Genomic DNA, 16,296 nt, shown 5'->3' with positions numbered 1-16,296 from the left:
AAGACACGATGCAAAACACAGTACAGTCAAACACAACACAAGGCATATACAGCACAAGTAAGATAGCAGGAAACATACTGTCACTCAGAAAAATTATAATATAGCCCAGGTCCCTGAGTCCATGGATGGTTTCAACAAGAACAAGCCCAGAGCAGGACCGTCTGCAGGTGAATGCAATCCAACTTGTCTTCCACCAAGCGAACACTAGAGGGCAGCATGGATACCACACCGCCACCACCAACGGCATCTGAACAGCTGCATTCTGGGTGGAGAATGGTGTATAGGTTACAAACAACATTTCTATTTTTGTTGCTCAAGTATACGACCCCACATTCGTCTCAGTTCATTTGCACTTGTCATGCACCTGGGTGATGAGAAGTTCCACTAATTTGAACGCCCAAGAGGCTCACATGTATCATCACACTGATTTTCTACATTTTTCAAAACCTTGTTCTAAGTGTTTTGAATCTTTACAAGCAAGCACAGAATTTTAGAGCCGGTTCAGGAAGTGCCCTTCTGCAAAACAAAGGAAAAGGCAGAGCTACAAAATAATTATAAACTGAGAACGAGTCCTGTTGATGGCCCTCCCTCAAGTCCAATACCCCAAAGACTGGCATCACCTTATGAACGGTCAGTGGAGTGAGCTCACATGGTACTCATATAATTGGCAGTGTCAGTGTGAGAAAGAAGGAAAGACTAATACTCTGTATGAATCAGAATGGCTGAATGTTTCCATATTTCCACAGTTGTGACACTGGTTACTCTCGGCTTGGCACCAGCTCTGTCACTGATTCGACTGAGTTGACAGACATAGAAGACAGAAACAAAGAGCAGGTAAGATACAAATAAAGCAACTCTTCTGACTGTAATTACACAAAATATGCTGGCTTACTGAATTATTTATTTGTTCATGTTCTGGTCAAAATTCCATTAGAATCAGAATCAGGTTTATTATCACTGGCATGTGACGTGAAATTTGTTAACTTGGCAGCTGCAGTTCAATGCAACACATAATATAGAAGAAAAATAATAATAATAGTAAATCAATTGCAGTATATGTTTATTGAATAGATTAAAATCGTGCAAAAAACAGAAATACTGTATATTTTTTAAAAAGTGAGGTAGTGTTCAATGTCCATTTAGGAATCGGATGGCAGAGGGGAAGAAGCTGTTCCTGAATCGCTGAGTGTGTGCCTTTAGGCTTCTGTATCTCCTACCTGATGGTAACAATTAGAAAAGGGCACGCCCTGGGTGCTGGAGGTCCTTAATAATGGACGCTGTCTTTCTGAGACACCGCTCCCTGAAGATGTAGGCTAGTACCCAAGATGGAGCCAACTAAATTTACAGCCCTCTGCAGCTTCTTTCGGTCCTGTGCAGTAGCCCCTCCATACCAGACAATGATGCAGCCAGTCAGAATGCTCTCCATGGTACATCTATAGAAGATTTTGAGTGTATTTGTTGACATACCAAATCTCTTTAAACTCCTAATGAAGTATAGCCACTGTCTTACCTTCTTTATAACTACATCGATATATTGGGACCAGCTTAGATCCTCAGAGATCTTGACACTTAGGAACTTGAAGCTGCTCACTCTCTCCACTTCTGATCCCTCTATGAGGATTGATGTGTGTTCCTTTGTCTTACCCTTCCTGAAGTCCACAATCAGCTCTTTCGTCTTACTGACGTTGAGTGCCAGGTTGTTGCTGCGACACCACTCCACTAGTTGGTATATCTCACTCCTGTACGCCCTCTCGTCACCACCTGAGATTCTACCAATAATGATTATATCGTCATAAAATTTATAGATGGTATTTGAGCTATCCCTAGCCACACAGTCATGTGTATATAGAGAGTAGAGCAGTGGACTAAGCACATATATCTGAGGTGCGCCATTGTTGATCGTCAGTGAGGAGGATATGTTATCACCAATCCACACAGATTGTGGTCTTCCGTTTAGGAAGTCGAGGATCCAATTGCAGAGGGAGTTACAGAGGCCCAGGTTCTGCAACTTCATTGAGATTGTGCCGATAAGCAAATTGCAATGGGTCGAGGTCCTTGCTGAGACAGGAGTTCAGACTAGTCATGACCAACATCTCAAAGCATTTCATCACTGTAGATATGAGTGCTACCAGGCAATAGGCATTAAAGCAGCTCACATTATTCTTCTTAGGCACTTGTATAACTGTTGCCTTTCTGAAGCAAGTGGGAACTTCCGCCCGTAGCAGTGGTTGAAAATCATAGGCATAAACCATTTATTACAAACAACCTATTGAAAACTCCACTGAAACTTGGATCTTAAATCTTTGCATGATTTACGTGTATGTTCACATTGCATACATATCAATTAAAAGGATTATTCAAGTGCTGAAGAAGGGTCTTGACCCAACATCTCGACTGTTTATTCATTTCCATGGATGCTGCCTGACCTGCTGAGTTCCTCCAGCATTTTCTGTGTGTTGTTCTGGATTTCCAGCATCTGCAGAATCTCTTGTGTTAAGGTTTTATTAGTCTCTCTTCCATGAAACTTTAGTTCTTCATCTCATCTCCACATGAAACTTGTGCCATGCTCTTTAATTGCCTTCTTCTCCACTTCTGCTGTTTAGAGATAATTGGGAATTAATTTTAAACTTGAACAGAATTTCTGCTGATTCTGAAATTTCCTGTTTAATCAGAAAAGACATATACTAGCTACTCCATTATAGTCCGCTTTACACCACAGTTCCAGTCACCCACTATAACACTGCCATGCACTGATGTAATTACATTGACAGATCAGCAAAATATGGTTAAAAGTCAAGGAACATATTGAAGATACTGGAAACCTGGAATAGAAACAGAATATTCTAAAATATAATATAGAGAAACTGCTGAATACATCAGCAGGTCCAACAGCACCCGTAGAAAGAGGAGGAGGATTACCTGCTCAGGTTCAGGAAACAGCCCTGGGGATGCCAGGTGCTGTCTATCAAAGACTTGACTATCAATCTTTTGCTCCCACTCCACCTGTGCTTCCTGTCAGAGCTTCATTCACTCTAACCCAATGGTTCCCAAACTTTTTTATACCATGGACCAATACCATTAAGCAAGGTGACTGTGAATCCCTACTGTAACCTGACCCCAACATTTACTTGGTGAATCACTTCTATCTTGTTGGCAGGGCAACAATTAATTTGATTCTACATCCCAGCCCCTCTGGAACATGACCCCAACATTAAATAACTACTCAATATTCCTAGACAGTCTCAACTCCCATTTTACTCCCTCCACAACCTCCAAGCACACAAAATCTGTTTCTTCATTCTCTCTACAATCCACAGCAGGAATATTTCAGAATGTTCATGTTCCATGTAACTTTTTTCTTATCCTTCCCTTCTCTTGGCCACTCTTTTCTATTAAACTTCTGTTCCACTCTACCAGTTAAACCGTTTCTGGTTTCCTGGACCCAGCTGTCTTGTTTCACCATATTTGTGCAGGACATCTGCCCTTCTAGCATCCACAATGATTGTCTGAGGCCCCTTCATTTCTTCCTTGTAAAGAGGTCAAACTAGTTCCTCTCCACCACTGTGCTTTGCTGGTTGAACTTGTAATCTCCTTGATTCTTTTCTCCTTTGGCTTTGCATGATTCCTCCAAAATCTGTAATTACAGGAGCAGAAAGCGATCTGAAGGAACTCAATGGTTTGAGCAGCATCTCTGATGTGTGAAGAACTGTCAGTATTTTGGGTTGAGTTGGTGCATCAGGCATGGAATGAAGGGAAATTGATCAGTACAAAAAGGAGAGGTGGAGTAGCGAGATGGGACCGGTAGCTGTTAGGTGCCACAATAGCGTAGCATAGTACAATGCCATTACAGCTGTGAGCATCAAAGTTCAATTCTGATGTCATCTGTAAGGAGTCTGTATGTCATCCCTGTGAAATGTGTGGGTTTTCTCCAGTTCCTTCGTTTCCTCCCACAGTCCAAACACACACCAGTTAGTAGGTTAATTGGCCATTGTAAATTGTCCTGATTAGGGTTAAATCGAGAGTTGCTGGGTGGCGCGGTTCAAAGGGCTGGAAGGGCTGTATATAAGAAGGGTGAAGGATGATGGTCACCACTGGGCAGGGTGTAGCACCTGATTAGGACCCTGGGTAAAGACACTACCCAGAAGGAGGCAATGGCAAATAGTTTCTGTAGAAAAATTTGCCAAGAACAATTATCGTCATGAGACCATGATTGCCCACGTCATACGACACAACACATAATGATGATGATAATTAACTCTTTCACGTACCACATCTAAAATAACACAGAAGGAGGAACTCGGCCCAAAACATTGACTGTCCATTTCCCTCCACAGATGCTACCTGACCCACTGAATTATTTTTTGCTGCAGATTCCAGCATCTGCAGCCCCTTAAGTTTCCAGAATAGAACAATGTGACTCAAACCACTGTGTTGCCAAACATTTACACCATAGAATGTTGAATGTGATTTACATCTCTTACTACAGGACAGGAAGGCACTAGATGAAGCTAATATGATGGTCGAATTCATTGATGGGTGAGTTTGTCATAAACCTGATGAAGCCATTAGCTTGTGTGCAATGATCATGTTCAGTGATCCAGCACATGCCTGTATTGACTCTGGCTTACGTCTATATAGTTGTATTTGGCTGGGAGGATGGGTTTGCAGTTTGGGACAAGTTGCAGGAGGTCTGAAGCTGGCAAATGAACTCAAGGACAGAGGAAGATGCATTGCCTATGTGGCCCTTAGAGCCTGCCTGTCATTCAATGCAATTTATCTCAACCCTCAACTGTTATTCTATACCAGATATCTATAGTTTTCAATACCTTAATCTTACTCATTTTAGATATTTTTAATGAACTAAACTCTGTGAAGTACCTTTTCAGTTTGCCATATAACAGGCAATTATTAACTCAAAATGTGTTTATTTTACTTGCTGCAAGGGAAGACCATCACTGCACAAGAGGTGATGATAGCTACAGGAAAGAAAGGCAGCATAATCACTCCTTTATACCCAGGTATTAGCTTCAGTTCAAGGACATTCTGCATGTCTGCTTAATCAGTGTCCTTGGTATTTGTCCAGTAACCAAATCTACTTGTCTTTCTGCAGTTTGTCACATACTCAAGGTCTATCTGAATAATGTTGCAGAAACAGTATTAGCAAAGCACCCTGATACAATACAGGATCCATTTTGTTACAGACAAAAATGGCACTTTGTTACTACAAGTAAAGTACATTTCCACAACTCCAAAACTCTCCTGAAGAGAGAATTTCAGAAATTCACAATCCTCTGTCAGGGAATATTTCTACCTTCCTGAGTTTTAAATGACTGAGTCATATCTTGAAACTCTGCCCTTCATTCAAGACTCTTCCATTCGTGAAAACACCTGAAAATCTTCCCTTCCAAGCTCCCCTCAGGTTCTTGTATGATTCAGTATGGTCACTCCTCATTCTTCTAAACTGAAAGCATGCAGATTCAACCTGCTTATCCTTTCTTTACTGGATAATCCTTTTCATTCCAGTGGACAGCCTCCAGTGGTTCTAAATCCATTCATAGGGAAGGAGATTAAAACTGTACATCACTCCAGGTGTGGCCTCACTAATATATTTGTAACAAAGCTTTCCTGTTTGTAAAATTAGCCAACGTTCTTCCATGTTTCTGACAACCCTCCCACTGGAGACATGGAGCTGTATCTATACTATTAAGCCCTGTAAGAATTTTGTATGTTTACCAGTTCTTATTCACCTAAGCTCCCCAGAGTTAATCCCTTTCTCCAAAGAAATCAATCTGGTTAACCTTCATAATACTTTTTCCTCAGATAGGAAAACTAGATTTGAACACCAGCGGGTGGTGGGGTAAAGATACGTCTCTACCAAAGGAAGTGCAAGGTGTTCCTTCCCTCCGCTAGCCTGCAGGCTGCAGGTCACCCTTGGACAAGGTGTAGCACCTGCTTAGCCCCTGATCAGGGTCATGTGAAGCCGTGGGAGCAGGTGGTGGATGGTCGTAAGAGCAGCCGGTACAGATCACAAGTCCTGGTTATGCAACCACTGACGCCAGGCAGACAATCTCTGAAGAGTATTGATAATGGCTGGGATCACCTGTTTTGTAAAGACACTGCCCAGAAGAAGGCAATGGCAAACCACTTCTGTAGAAAAATTTACCAAGAACAATCGTGGTCACAGTGAAAACAGTAAGAAATCAATGTGAACGGGGCCTGTCGCAGATTAAGGACAGATGGAAAACCAGGATCACCCACATCATGCAACATGGTACATTACGCTGATGATGATTCACACTAGGACCGTACATGATTTTACAAAGACATTTTTAAATTCACACTCAAATTCTCCTGCAGCAAAGGACAACCTACTGTTTAGTTTCTCAATTGCTGTTAGCAGGTAGATCAGTACCTTCCAGTCTCTAAAAACTACACTGCTTTTCTATTTTCTATTAAGATGGATTCTTTCACGTTTTTCCACATTATCTTCCACCTGCCATAACCTCATCCATTCATTTAGCTTGTCCCTTTGCAGTTAAAACTTCTCCACATTCTTCTCACAGCCCATGCTACATCCAATTCTGTACCATCAGCAAACTGGGATATATTACACTAGGTGTCCTCATCTAGATCGTTGGTTATAGATTGTGAACAGTTGCAGCATCTCATTGGTCACAGCCTCCCAACATGAACCTAACCCATTCATGACCACTCTGTTTCCTGGCTGTTAACCAGATTAAGTCCACGCCAGTCCATTATCATAATCAGACCCAAATCCACGCCAGTGCATTGTCTTAACCTGATCTGAGTCCACGCCAGTTCATTATCTTCAGTCACATGCCCTAAATTTGTCCACTGATCCTCCTGACCCATTCCATTCTTCACAACTTAAAAAAGCTGACACATTTATGAAACATTTCTTTAATGTTAGAGTAATTCAGAGCTTCTTACTTCATTTCATGAAAGAAGAAGCCTCATTTGGTTGGATAGTATAGGCCTCCATAGGTCATTTGAATGGATGCTGTGTCCCAGCTCTCTAGATACGTAAATCAGGCAGTATGATATGGAGAGCAAACTGTTACCCATGTGGTAAGCTCACTCATTCCACACAGCTGATGAATCCAAAGGAACGGCAGAGACAATACCGTTTGGCACCAGCGGCATCACAGGAGTTGCCAGTCAGCGTTGAGCTCAACATGGGACTGCCTTAGGGACTCCAGCTCCAGATTTTTCCCTCAGGGTTTTACTCCTGAAGCTTTCCCCATGAGTTGGTATAGCCGCAAGGCAGCGAAGGTTTGAGATCAGAGTTTTCTTTCTCCTAGATGAGCTGCCAACCACATCTGATGAACCCCATCTGCCCAAAGCAACTGGTTTTAAGGCTCATGAACCTGTCTTTGCCCCTTGTCCTGTCAGTAGAAACGTTTCTGCCAATTAGTAGCTTAGCCACACATGAAGGCCAGGAGCTGGTCTTGGTTATCAGAGGCTATTTGAGAGCCTTTATTAGATAGTGGAAGCTTATCCCCATTACTTCCCCCAGCTATAACAATCTCAAGGAACCGGTTAGTAGTAAAACTCTCCTACCCCAGTATGAGATGGTAGCTTCAGTACAAGAAGGCAGAGCCCATGGTGTCATTGCCTTCAGGAGGGTTATGGAAGGACTCTAGTTTGTCACCATTCACAAAAGATAGACATGCAGGAGGATCGGGGCTCGGTGCAAAGCTGACCAGTAGGAGTCACAGTTTTCACTTACAAGTTTTTTGTAATGGCCTAAGTTAATTATTGTATCTGGATTCTCAAATGCATAATTACATCTTCCATATTTCCACAGTTACCACATCATGTTCAGAAATGAGTGCCTCCTTGATGCCCCTGACAGTGTGAAGACACTAGCCATGGACAGTGATCATGATCAGGTGATCAGAGTGTGTTTCACTCCCTGGCTTGAGAGTTGTGAAGCAAGGATAATGTTCTTTCTAAGTCAATCAATTGATGAAGTCAGTGACATGGTACTCATTTAATAGCAAGTTATTTGGTGTCTTTAAAGGATTGGCAAATTGAAACAGTATTTTCATAGAATAACCTTAAGAGGCTATTTACCAGATATCATAAAAAATGTAATTTCTGCGTTTCTCACTGCTTGTAGCTACTGTTTCATGGTTACACTTCAAAGACCTGATTGAACTAATCTCATTGAAATTTTTAATACAGTAAGTATCTCCCATTGAAACCAACTGCAGATCTCAGTAAGAAACAAGTTCGTTTCAGCTGAGTGAGAGAATCTGTTAAAAGTATAACGGATTTCAGAAAGTAGAGGCAAGGCAATGAAGGATAGAAGGGACAAGAGATGAACTGATGAAAGTGGGGGAAATCACCACAAAGTTCACAGACACAAAGCACAGCAGCCGGGGACAGTCTCACAGCCTTAACATCATGGAGAGAAGAGATCCCCAGTCAAAATGGACTGGCATTTAAATTGCCTAAATCTGTTGTAGCGAATTACTCCGGGCCTAGATTTCGCTGCCAAAGAAGCTGTTCTCGACCTCTCCAAGTTGGCTCAGCGCCCATCATCTGTCGTACACTTGGTATCACCCCAACATCTGGCTCAACTTGGTGGATTTATATCATGCACCAGTGATACCAAATTCAGCTCGTGTCTGATCTCTCAAGGTCATCCACACTGTTCTTTCCTGGGCAATATTTAGTATTCAACCAGCATTACAGAAGGTATTCTGTGTCTTCAGGCTCCTGTAATTCCTCCTTGATGGTAGCAATGAGAAGAGGGCAGGTCCTGGGTGATGGGGACTTAGTGATGGTGCCACCTTCCTTAAGAAAGTGGGGAAGGGGAAGGGCTACAAGCTGGAAGGTGATAGGTGAAGCCAGGTGAGGGGAAAGTAGATGGATGGGGGAGGAGGAGGGGGTGTGGAGTGAGAAGCTGGAAAGTGACAGGTAGAAGAGGTAAAGTGCTAAAGAAAGAGGAATCTGGTAGGAGAGGGCAGTGGACCATGGTAAAAAGGGAAGAAGGAGGACACCCAGAGGCAAGTATAGGGCAATTGAAATTCCCAGGTGCTTTGTTGCCTACCGGGTGCTAGGGTCCAGGATGTCTCGAATCAAATCCTCAGCATCTTTAAGTGTGAGGGTGAGCAACAAAAGGTTGTGGTTCATGTAGGTAGGAAGAGTGACCAGGTTCTGCAAAGGGAGTTCAGGGAGTTAGGTGCTAAGTTAAAGGACAGGATCTCCAGGGTTGTGATGTCAGGATTGTCACCCATGCCTTGTGCTAGTGAGCCCGGCACTAGGAAGACCATACAATTTTTATACATGGCTAAGGAGTTGGTGTAGGAGGGAGGGCATCAGATTTTTGGATCATTGGGCTCCCTTCCAGGACAGATGGAACCTGTACAGAAGTGACGATTTGCACCTGAACTGGAGGGGGACTAATACCCTAGCAGGAAGGTTTGCTAATGCTGCACGGTGGGGTTTAGACTAGAGTTGCAGGGGAATGGGAACCAAAGTGCCAGAACAGATAGTGGAGAGGTTGTGGAGACAGGTGTTGTCAAGATCTCAGACAAAGTCAGGAATCAAAAGGTTGGGTATGATGTGACTAATGTCCTAAGCTGCATATATTTCAATGCAAGGGGTATTGTAGGAAAGGCAGGTGAGTCCAGGGCATAGATCAGCATTGGAATTACGGCATTGTAGCCATTAGTGAAACGGTTGCTGGAGGGGTGGGACTGGCAACTCAGTATTACGGGGTTCCGCTACTTTAGATGCAAAGGAGCAAGGGAAGGATTAAGGGGGAAGGGGTGGCATTACTAGTCAGAGAAACTGTCACGGCAGCGTTCCATCAGGACAGACTGGAGGACTCGTCTAGTGAGGCTGTATGTGTGGAACTGAGGAATAAGGAAGGTATGTCCATGTTAATGGGCTAGACTTTAGACCACCCAACAGTCTGCAGGATTTAGATAAACAAATTTGTAGAGAGATCACAGACTGTTGCAAGAAACATAAGGTTGTTATCAGAAGTGATTTTAACTTTCCACATATTGACTGGGACTCCCATACTGTAAAAGAATAAGATGGGATTGGGTTTATCAAATGCATTCAGGAAATTTTCCTTAATCAGTACACAGAAGTCCCAATGAGAGGGTGTGCAATACTTGATCTGCTATTAGGGAATGAGACAGGTCAAGTGACAGAAGATTGTGTAGGAGAATGCTTTGCATCTAGTGATCATAATGTTATTAGCTTCAAAGTAATATGAAAAAAGATAGGTCTGATCTGTGGGTTAGGTTCTCAGTTGGAGAAAGGCCAATTTTGATGGTATCAGAAAGGATTTGGCAAGTGTAGATTGGGACAGGCTGTTTTCTGGCAAAGGTGTATTTGGCAACTGGGAAGCCTTCAGAAGTGAAATTTTGAGAGTACAAAGCTTGTATGTGCCTGTCAGAATAAAAGGTAAAGATAACAGGTTTAGGAAACATTAGTTTTCATGAGATATTGAGGCCTTGGTTCACAAATAAAAGGTAGTGCATAGCAGGTACAGGCAGGTAGGAAGAAATGAGGTACTTATGGAGTATAATAAATGCAAGTGAACACTTTAGAATGAAATCAGGAGTGCACCTGGCAAACAAGGTGAGGAAAATCCCAAGGGATTCAATAGATCTGTTAAGAGCAAAAGAATTGCAGACAAGTGGGAGGTGCTGTACTTCAGAAGGACCAAGCAGGGTAAGTCTTACACAGTGAACAGCTGGGCACTGAGGTGTGCCATAGAAAAAGGGGATCTGGGAACACAGGTCCATAATTCATTGAAACTGGCGGCACTGATAAATAGGATCATAAAGAAAACTTTTGGCACATCGGCCTTCATAAATCAAAGAATTCAGTACGGGAGATGGGATGTTATGTTGAAGTTGTATAAGATGGTGGTTAGCCTAATTTGGAGTATTGTGTGCAGTTTTGGTCACCTACTGACAGGAAAGATTGAACAAGGTTGAAAGAGAACAGAGAAAATTTACAAGGATGTTGCTGGGACTGGAGGACCTGAGTTACAGGGAAAGGTTGAATAGGTTAGGTCTTTATTCCTTGTAACGTAGAAGATTGAGGTGAGGTTTAATAGAGGTATACAAAATTATGTGGGGTATAGATAGGGTAAATGCAAGCAGGCTTTTTTCCACTAAGGTTTGGTGGGACTACGACCAGAAGTCATCAGTTAAGGGTGAAAGGTGAAAAGTTTAAGGGGAACATGAGGGGAAATATTTGCATTCAGAGGGTGGTGAGACCGTGGAACGAGCTGTCAGCCCAAGTGGTGCATGCAAGGTTGATTTCAACATTTAAGAGGAATTCGGATAGGTACGTGGATGGGAAGGGTATGGGGGAACACTGGTTCCAGTGCAGGTGGATGGGACCAGGCAGACTAATGGTTCAACATGTACTAGGTGGGCCAAAGGGCCTGTTTCTGTGTTGTAAGAAAGTGGGCAACAGATGGAATGAAAAGCCACATTACATTTCACCACAGTTAAAGCGAGAAGACATTTATTTATTTTATTTCCCTCCAGGATGAAGCTGATGAGGTCAGAGATGTGTAGTATTGAACTGTCAGTGTCCAGCGTGCCAATACAACCAGCGACTGACTGCTTGAGGGACCAGGAGCTGCCAGCACCATAAACCTTCCTACAGCAATGGTCAATAATTTGATTTAAAATAAAATCAAATGTTTGTTAAACATTTTAGAAAGATTGAGCAATTTCTTAAAACACCAACTCAGGAGAGAAGAAAACCTCTTATGCCATCTTGTTTTAACTTCAGTAAAGGGTTATTTATATCTACCCTTGTCAGATACTAAATCTGTTCTAGATCCAAATGTCCGAGCACAGAGGAATAAGAGATGTCTTCATCCTTGGAGTAGGCACAGGCACTTCAACATACATTAACCCTGGGTTTCAGCTCCTATTTTTTTGCTCTCAGATCTTTTTCATCAACCATGGGTCTCATGTTGAAAAATATTGACACACATTACATGAAATTAAAGCAGATTTAGTTCCAAAATTCGAGTATGAACCAACTGATGATTATTGGCACTTCTGAGATTGAATGCTTTTAATCCTAAACCTCAATTAGCCAAACATCAACAATACAAGCCCAGACACAGACAATAATGACCACCACATAGACTGTTATTTTATATCATAGACCAGAGTTAATGTAGTTTTATGGACATTCATGACCTCCCCTCAGTGACAATATTCAACAGGCTAACAGGACATGTATCTGGGAGTGAATAACTTACCTGAAATGCATTGGAATTAGCAAGATTAAAGACCTACCTTCTTTTAAATGCTGCAGAATTCAATAAAATTGTACTTGTCATGTAATATTGGAGACAGGAGAAGGAGAGGCAGTTAGCAGTGGCAACACACATCAACAGGTTGCTGGTGAACGCAGCAGGCCAGGCAGCATCTCTAGGAAGAGGTACGGTCGACGTTTTGGGCCGAGACCCTTCGTCAGGACTAACTGAAAGAAGAGCTAGTAAGAGATTTGAAAGTGGGAGGGGGAGGGATGGGGCCCAGAGCTGGACAGGTGATTGGCAAAAGGGATATGAGAGGATCATGGGACAGGAGTCCGAGGGAGAAAGAAAAAGGGGAGGGAGGACACTCAGAGGCTCCCCCTTTTCTTTCTCCCTAGGCCTCCCGTCTCATGATCCTCTCATATCCCTTTTGCCAATCACCTGTCCAGCTCTTGGCCCCATCCCTCCCCCTCCTGTCTTCTCCTATCATTTCGGATCTCCCCCTCCCCCTCTCACTTTCAAATCTCTTACTAGCTCCTCTTTCAGTTAGCCCTGACGAAGGGTCTTGGCCTGAAACATCGACTGTACCTCTTCCTAGAGATGCTGCCTGGCCTGCTGCGTTCACCAGCAACTTTTATGTGTGTTGCTTAAAATTCCAGCATCTGCAGAATTCCTCCTGTTTGCGCAGTTAGAGGTGGGATGTCTTGTGTTAAGCCTCTGGGAATCTGTTCCACCAGCATGGGAAACCTGGGCATAAGCTGACAAAGATGATAAATTTAGATTTTGCCACAGGGAATGTGGTATCTCAAAGATTAGTTCATTAAGTTTTTATGAACTAATCTTTTATGTAAAGCAGCGGGTACCAATGGGCACTCTTCTCTTGAGGGGAAGCGGTGGCAACTGAAGTCTGGCTGTGATGGAGAGAAACGGCTGGGTGGTCTGGGGTGGAGAGATGCAGAGGCAAAATTCTAGTAGACGATGGGGACTGAGTGAAGGCTCCTAAGGGATAGGAAGCAGAGACCTGGAAGGTCAAACAATTGGAAACAGGAAACATAGGAAGGGTTGGACTGGACTGGAGGTGGAGGGATGGAGGGTTGTAGAGAGAGATACCGGAAGTTTGGGAAATCGATGTTCATGTGATCAGGTTGGAGGCTACCCAGAAAGAACATAAGGTGTTATTCCTCCAGCCTGAGTGTGGCCTCCTCGCAGTATATGGGAATGGGAAGCAGAATTCAAATGGGTGGCTTTTTCTGGTGTATGGAGCAGTATACAACCCTGACATTTGTCTTCCCACAGACAGCCACAAAACAAAAAAAAAACCTGGAACCCATTCAAAGAAAAACATCAAATCCCAACACCCAAAGAACAAATTATGCAAATAGCAAAAAAAAACGAGTGAATAACACAGAATATAAAGCATCAAACCACAAATCATCGGAACAGTCCAGGAATATTCAGTTCAGCTCAATCCAGCGATGTGTCGTTCATTTACAGCAGGTTGCAGAGCCAGTCCTCCCCAATCAAAACTGCATAAAGAAAGGAGTGACCAGAGACCAGAAACACATCGTAACGTGAACTACAGAGTCCAATCCACAAAGCGCATCGATTAAACCTTGCCCACAGGACTCGGACACCATCCTCTGACAGCATCAAAGACAGAGAATGATTAAATGCAGGTATCTTCCTCCAGCAGCATTGAGCAAGAGGGAGAGAGAGACCGATCAAAATCTGAAAAAGGAAACAATGCTAGAAAAACTGAATTCGTGCAACAACTGTAGAAAGAGAAACCATCAACATTTTGTGCCGGCGATCTTTCATCAGGGTTTTTTTTAGTTTTTTTGGTCGCTACTGAAATGTAAAAAATGCTGAGAGAGAGACTAACTTGCATTTGGTAAGATCCAACAAACAGCGGCACGATAGTGATGCTGGTTTAAGGTATAAATTTTGTCAGGGACATTAGCAAGAGTTCTGCCTTGATTGTGACTGTGGGGTCTCAGCATTCACCTGAGGGTCAGGCAGTACCTTTCTTTAAGGTTGGAATCTCTGCTTACACAGGAACACCTTGTCTCTGTATCTGGAGTGTCAGTTTGGCTTGAGAACTCAAATCTGTGTGTCTTACATTCTCTGGAGTGACGCTTGAAACCACACTTTCTATTTATTTACAAGAGATTCTGCAGATGCTGGACAGAGTAACACATACAAAACGCGACAACTGATTCAAGCACTCGAGTCTTTTTTAGTATAATTTTTTCACTGAGAGCGTTGCTGACAAGTGGCTATTTACTAGACTTGTGAGGCACTGGCAGAGAAATGGGTCCAAATCTATCCTTGGCAGCTGCTGATTGAGCTATGACCTGAGGAATAGAAATATATTGGAAAAATATTAGAAAAATAGCAAAAATCAGGAATATTGACCCGGACCTCCAAGTGGACCAGAACATTGCCGTAGGGTTTGGAGGTTTGTGTGCCTCAGTGACCCAGGGAACCATGCCGGCTGGAGTCAGGGCTTTATGCTTTGGCTCTTGGTAGGGTCACCCATGACAAACAGATGAAAGGACAGAAGGGTAGAGGCCAGACTGAGAGTGGTCCACCAGTCCTCCAGGTTTGGGGGTCAGCTCAGGGTTGACAACCCTGGCTGATCACAAGAAATGGTTATGGAAACAGCAATGAAGGATCCTTCAGTGTGTGATGGGCACGGACAGACAGACGGAGGATCTTCATTGCTGCTCTAATTGCCAATGGTATAATAGGCAGTAAGTAAGCAAGCAACTAGGACATTATAGAAACCATGGTAAAACTCACCTGTCTCATTAAAGTTATTTAGGGGAGGAAAGCTACCATCCTCGGTAATTCTGAAGTCTTTAAATGAGCCCCTCAGTACCAAACTACTTAAAATAAAATCAAGCAGGTCAGGCTACATTAAACTTGGCAATGATTTGAACATGAACCTTTCAGTCAATCCAGCAAAGTGTGGTCTTTTATTGGTTCTGTGGTTATTATTCTATAGGTTTATTGAGTATACCCACAAGAAAATGAATCTCAGAGTTGTATGTGGTGACCCTTTACTTCGAACTTTTAAAATGTCCTTCATAAGCACCTGGGGATGGTGTGAAAAATGGGAGAACTGCCCCAAGAAAATTCAAGTAAAGCCTTACACTTGTACTGAAAATCAAACCTTTTTCCCAATGTCTCAGACACTGGGAAACAGTGGACATGTCCCTTCCCACTAATTGATCAGCAGGGAATCATAACCTTGGGAAACTTCAACATCATTTCCATACTTCCATAAACTCACAGCGTAAAATGATGAAGCCAAAGACCCTCCTAATGAAAGGAGATGGCCCTCAGTTAGAAGCATAGAAAATAGGTGCAGGAGTAGGCCATTCGGCCCTTCGAGCCTGCACCGCCATTTATTATGATCATAGCTGATCATCCAACTCAGAACCCTGCACCAGCCTTCCCTCCATACCCCCTGATCCCCGTAGCCACAAGGGCCATATCTAACTCCCTCTTAAATATAGCCAATGAACTGGCCTCAACTGTTTCCTGTGGCAGAGAATTCCACAGATTCACCACTCTCTGTGTGAAGAAGGTTTTCCTAATCTCAGTCCTAAAAGGCTTCCCCTCTATCCTCAAACTGTGACCCCTCGTTCTGGACTTCCCCAACATCGGGAACAATCTTCCTGCATCTAGCCTGTCCAATCCCTTTAGGATTTTATACGTTTCAATCAGATCCCCCCTCAATCTTCTAAATTCCAATGAGTACAAGCCCAGTTCATCCAGTCTTTCTTCATATGAAAGTCCTGACATCCCAGGAATCAATCTGGTGAACCTTCTTTGTACTCCCTCTATGGCAAGGATGTCTTTCCTCAGATTAGGGGACCAAAACTGCACACAATACTCCAGGTGTGGTCTCACCAAGGCCTTGTACAACTGCAGTAGTACCTCCCTGCTCTTGTACTCGAATCCTCTCACTATAAATGCCAGCATACCATTCACCTTTTTCATCGCCTGCTGTA

General features: G+C 43.1%; 1 protein-coding gene across 2 annotated transcripts in view; it reads left to right on the top strand.

Moving 5' to 3' along the window:
- LOC140204424 (regulator of microtubule dynamics protein 3-like) overlaps window positions 1-11,673 on the top strand; it is a 39,737-nt gene extending 28,064 nt beyond the window's left edge. The window contains exons 11-14 of one of the 2 annotated variants that reach the window (XM_072271145.1): window positions 747-834; window positions 4,487-4,536; window positions 7,829-7,913; window positions 11,550-11,673. In XM_072271145.1, the coding sequence (XP_072127246.1) occupies window positions 747-834; window positions 4,487-4,536; window positions 7,829-7,913; window positions 11,550-11,579 (253 nt within the window). In that variant the 3' untranslated portion in view covers window positions 11,580-11,673. The remainder of the gene's footprint in view (window positions 1-746; window positions 835-4,486; window positions 4,537-7,828; window positions 7,914-11,549) is intronic. The other variant, XM_072271146.1, reaches the window with a different exon arrangement.
- Window positions 11,674-16,296: the final 4,623 nt, after the last annotated feature.

Source organism: Mobula birostris, chromosome 10, assembly GCF_030028105.1.
Source record: "Mobula birostris isolate sMobBir1 chromosome 10, sMobBir1.hap1, whole genome shotgun sequence".
Lineage (NCBI taxonomy): Eukaryota > Metazoa > Chordata > Chondrichthyes > Myliobatiformes > Myliobatidae > Mobula > Mobula birostris.
The sequence above is the reverse complement of the archived record's forward strand: the minus strand, read 5'-3'. Positions and strand labels throughout refer to the sequence as shown.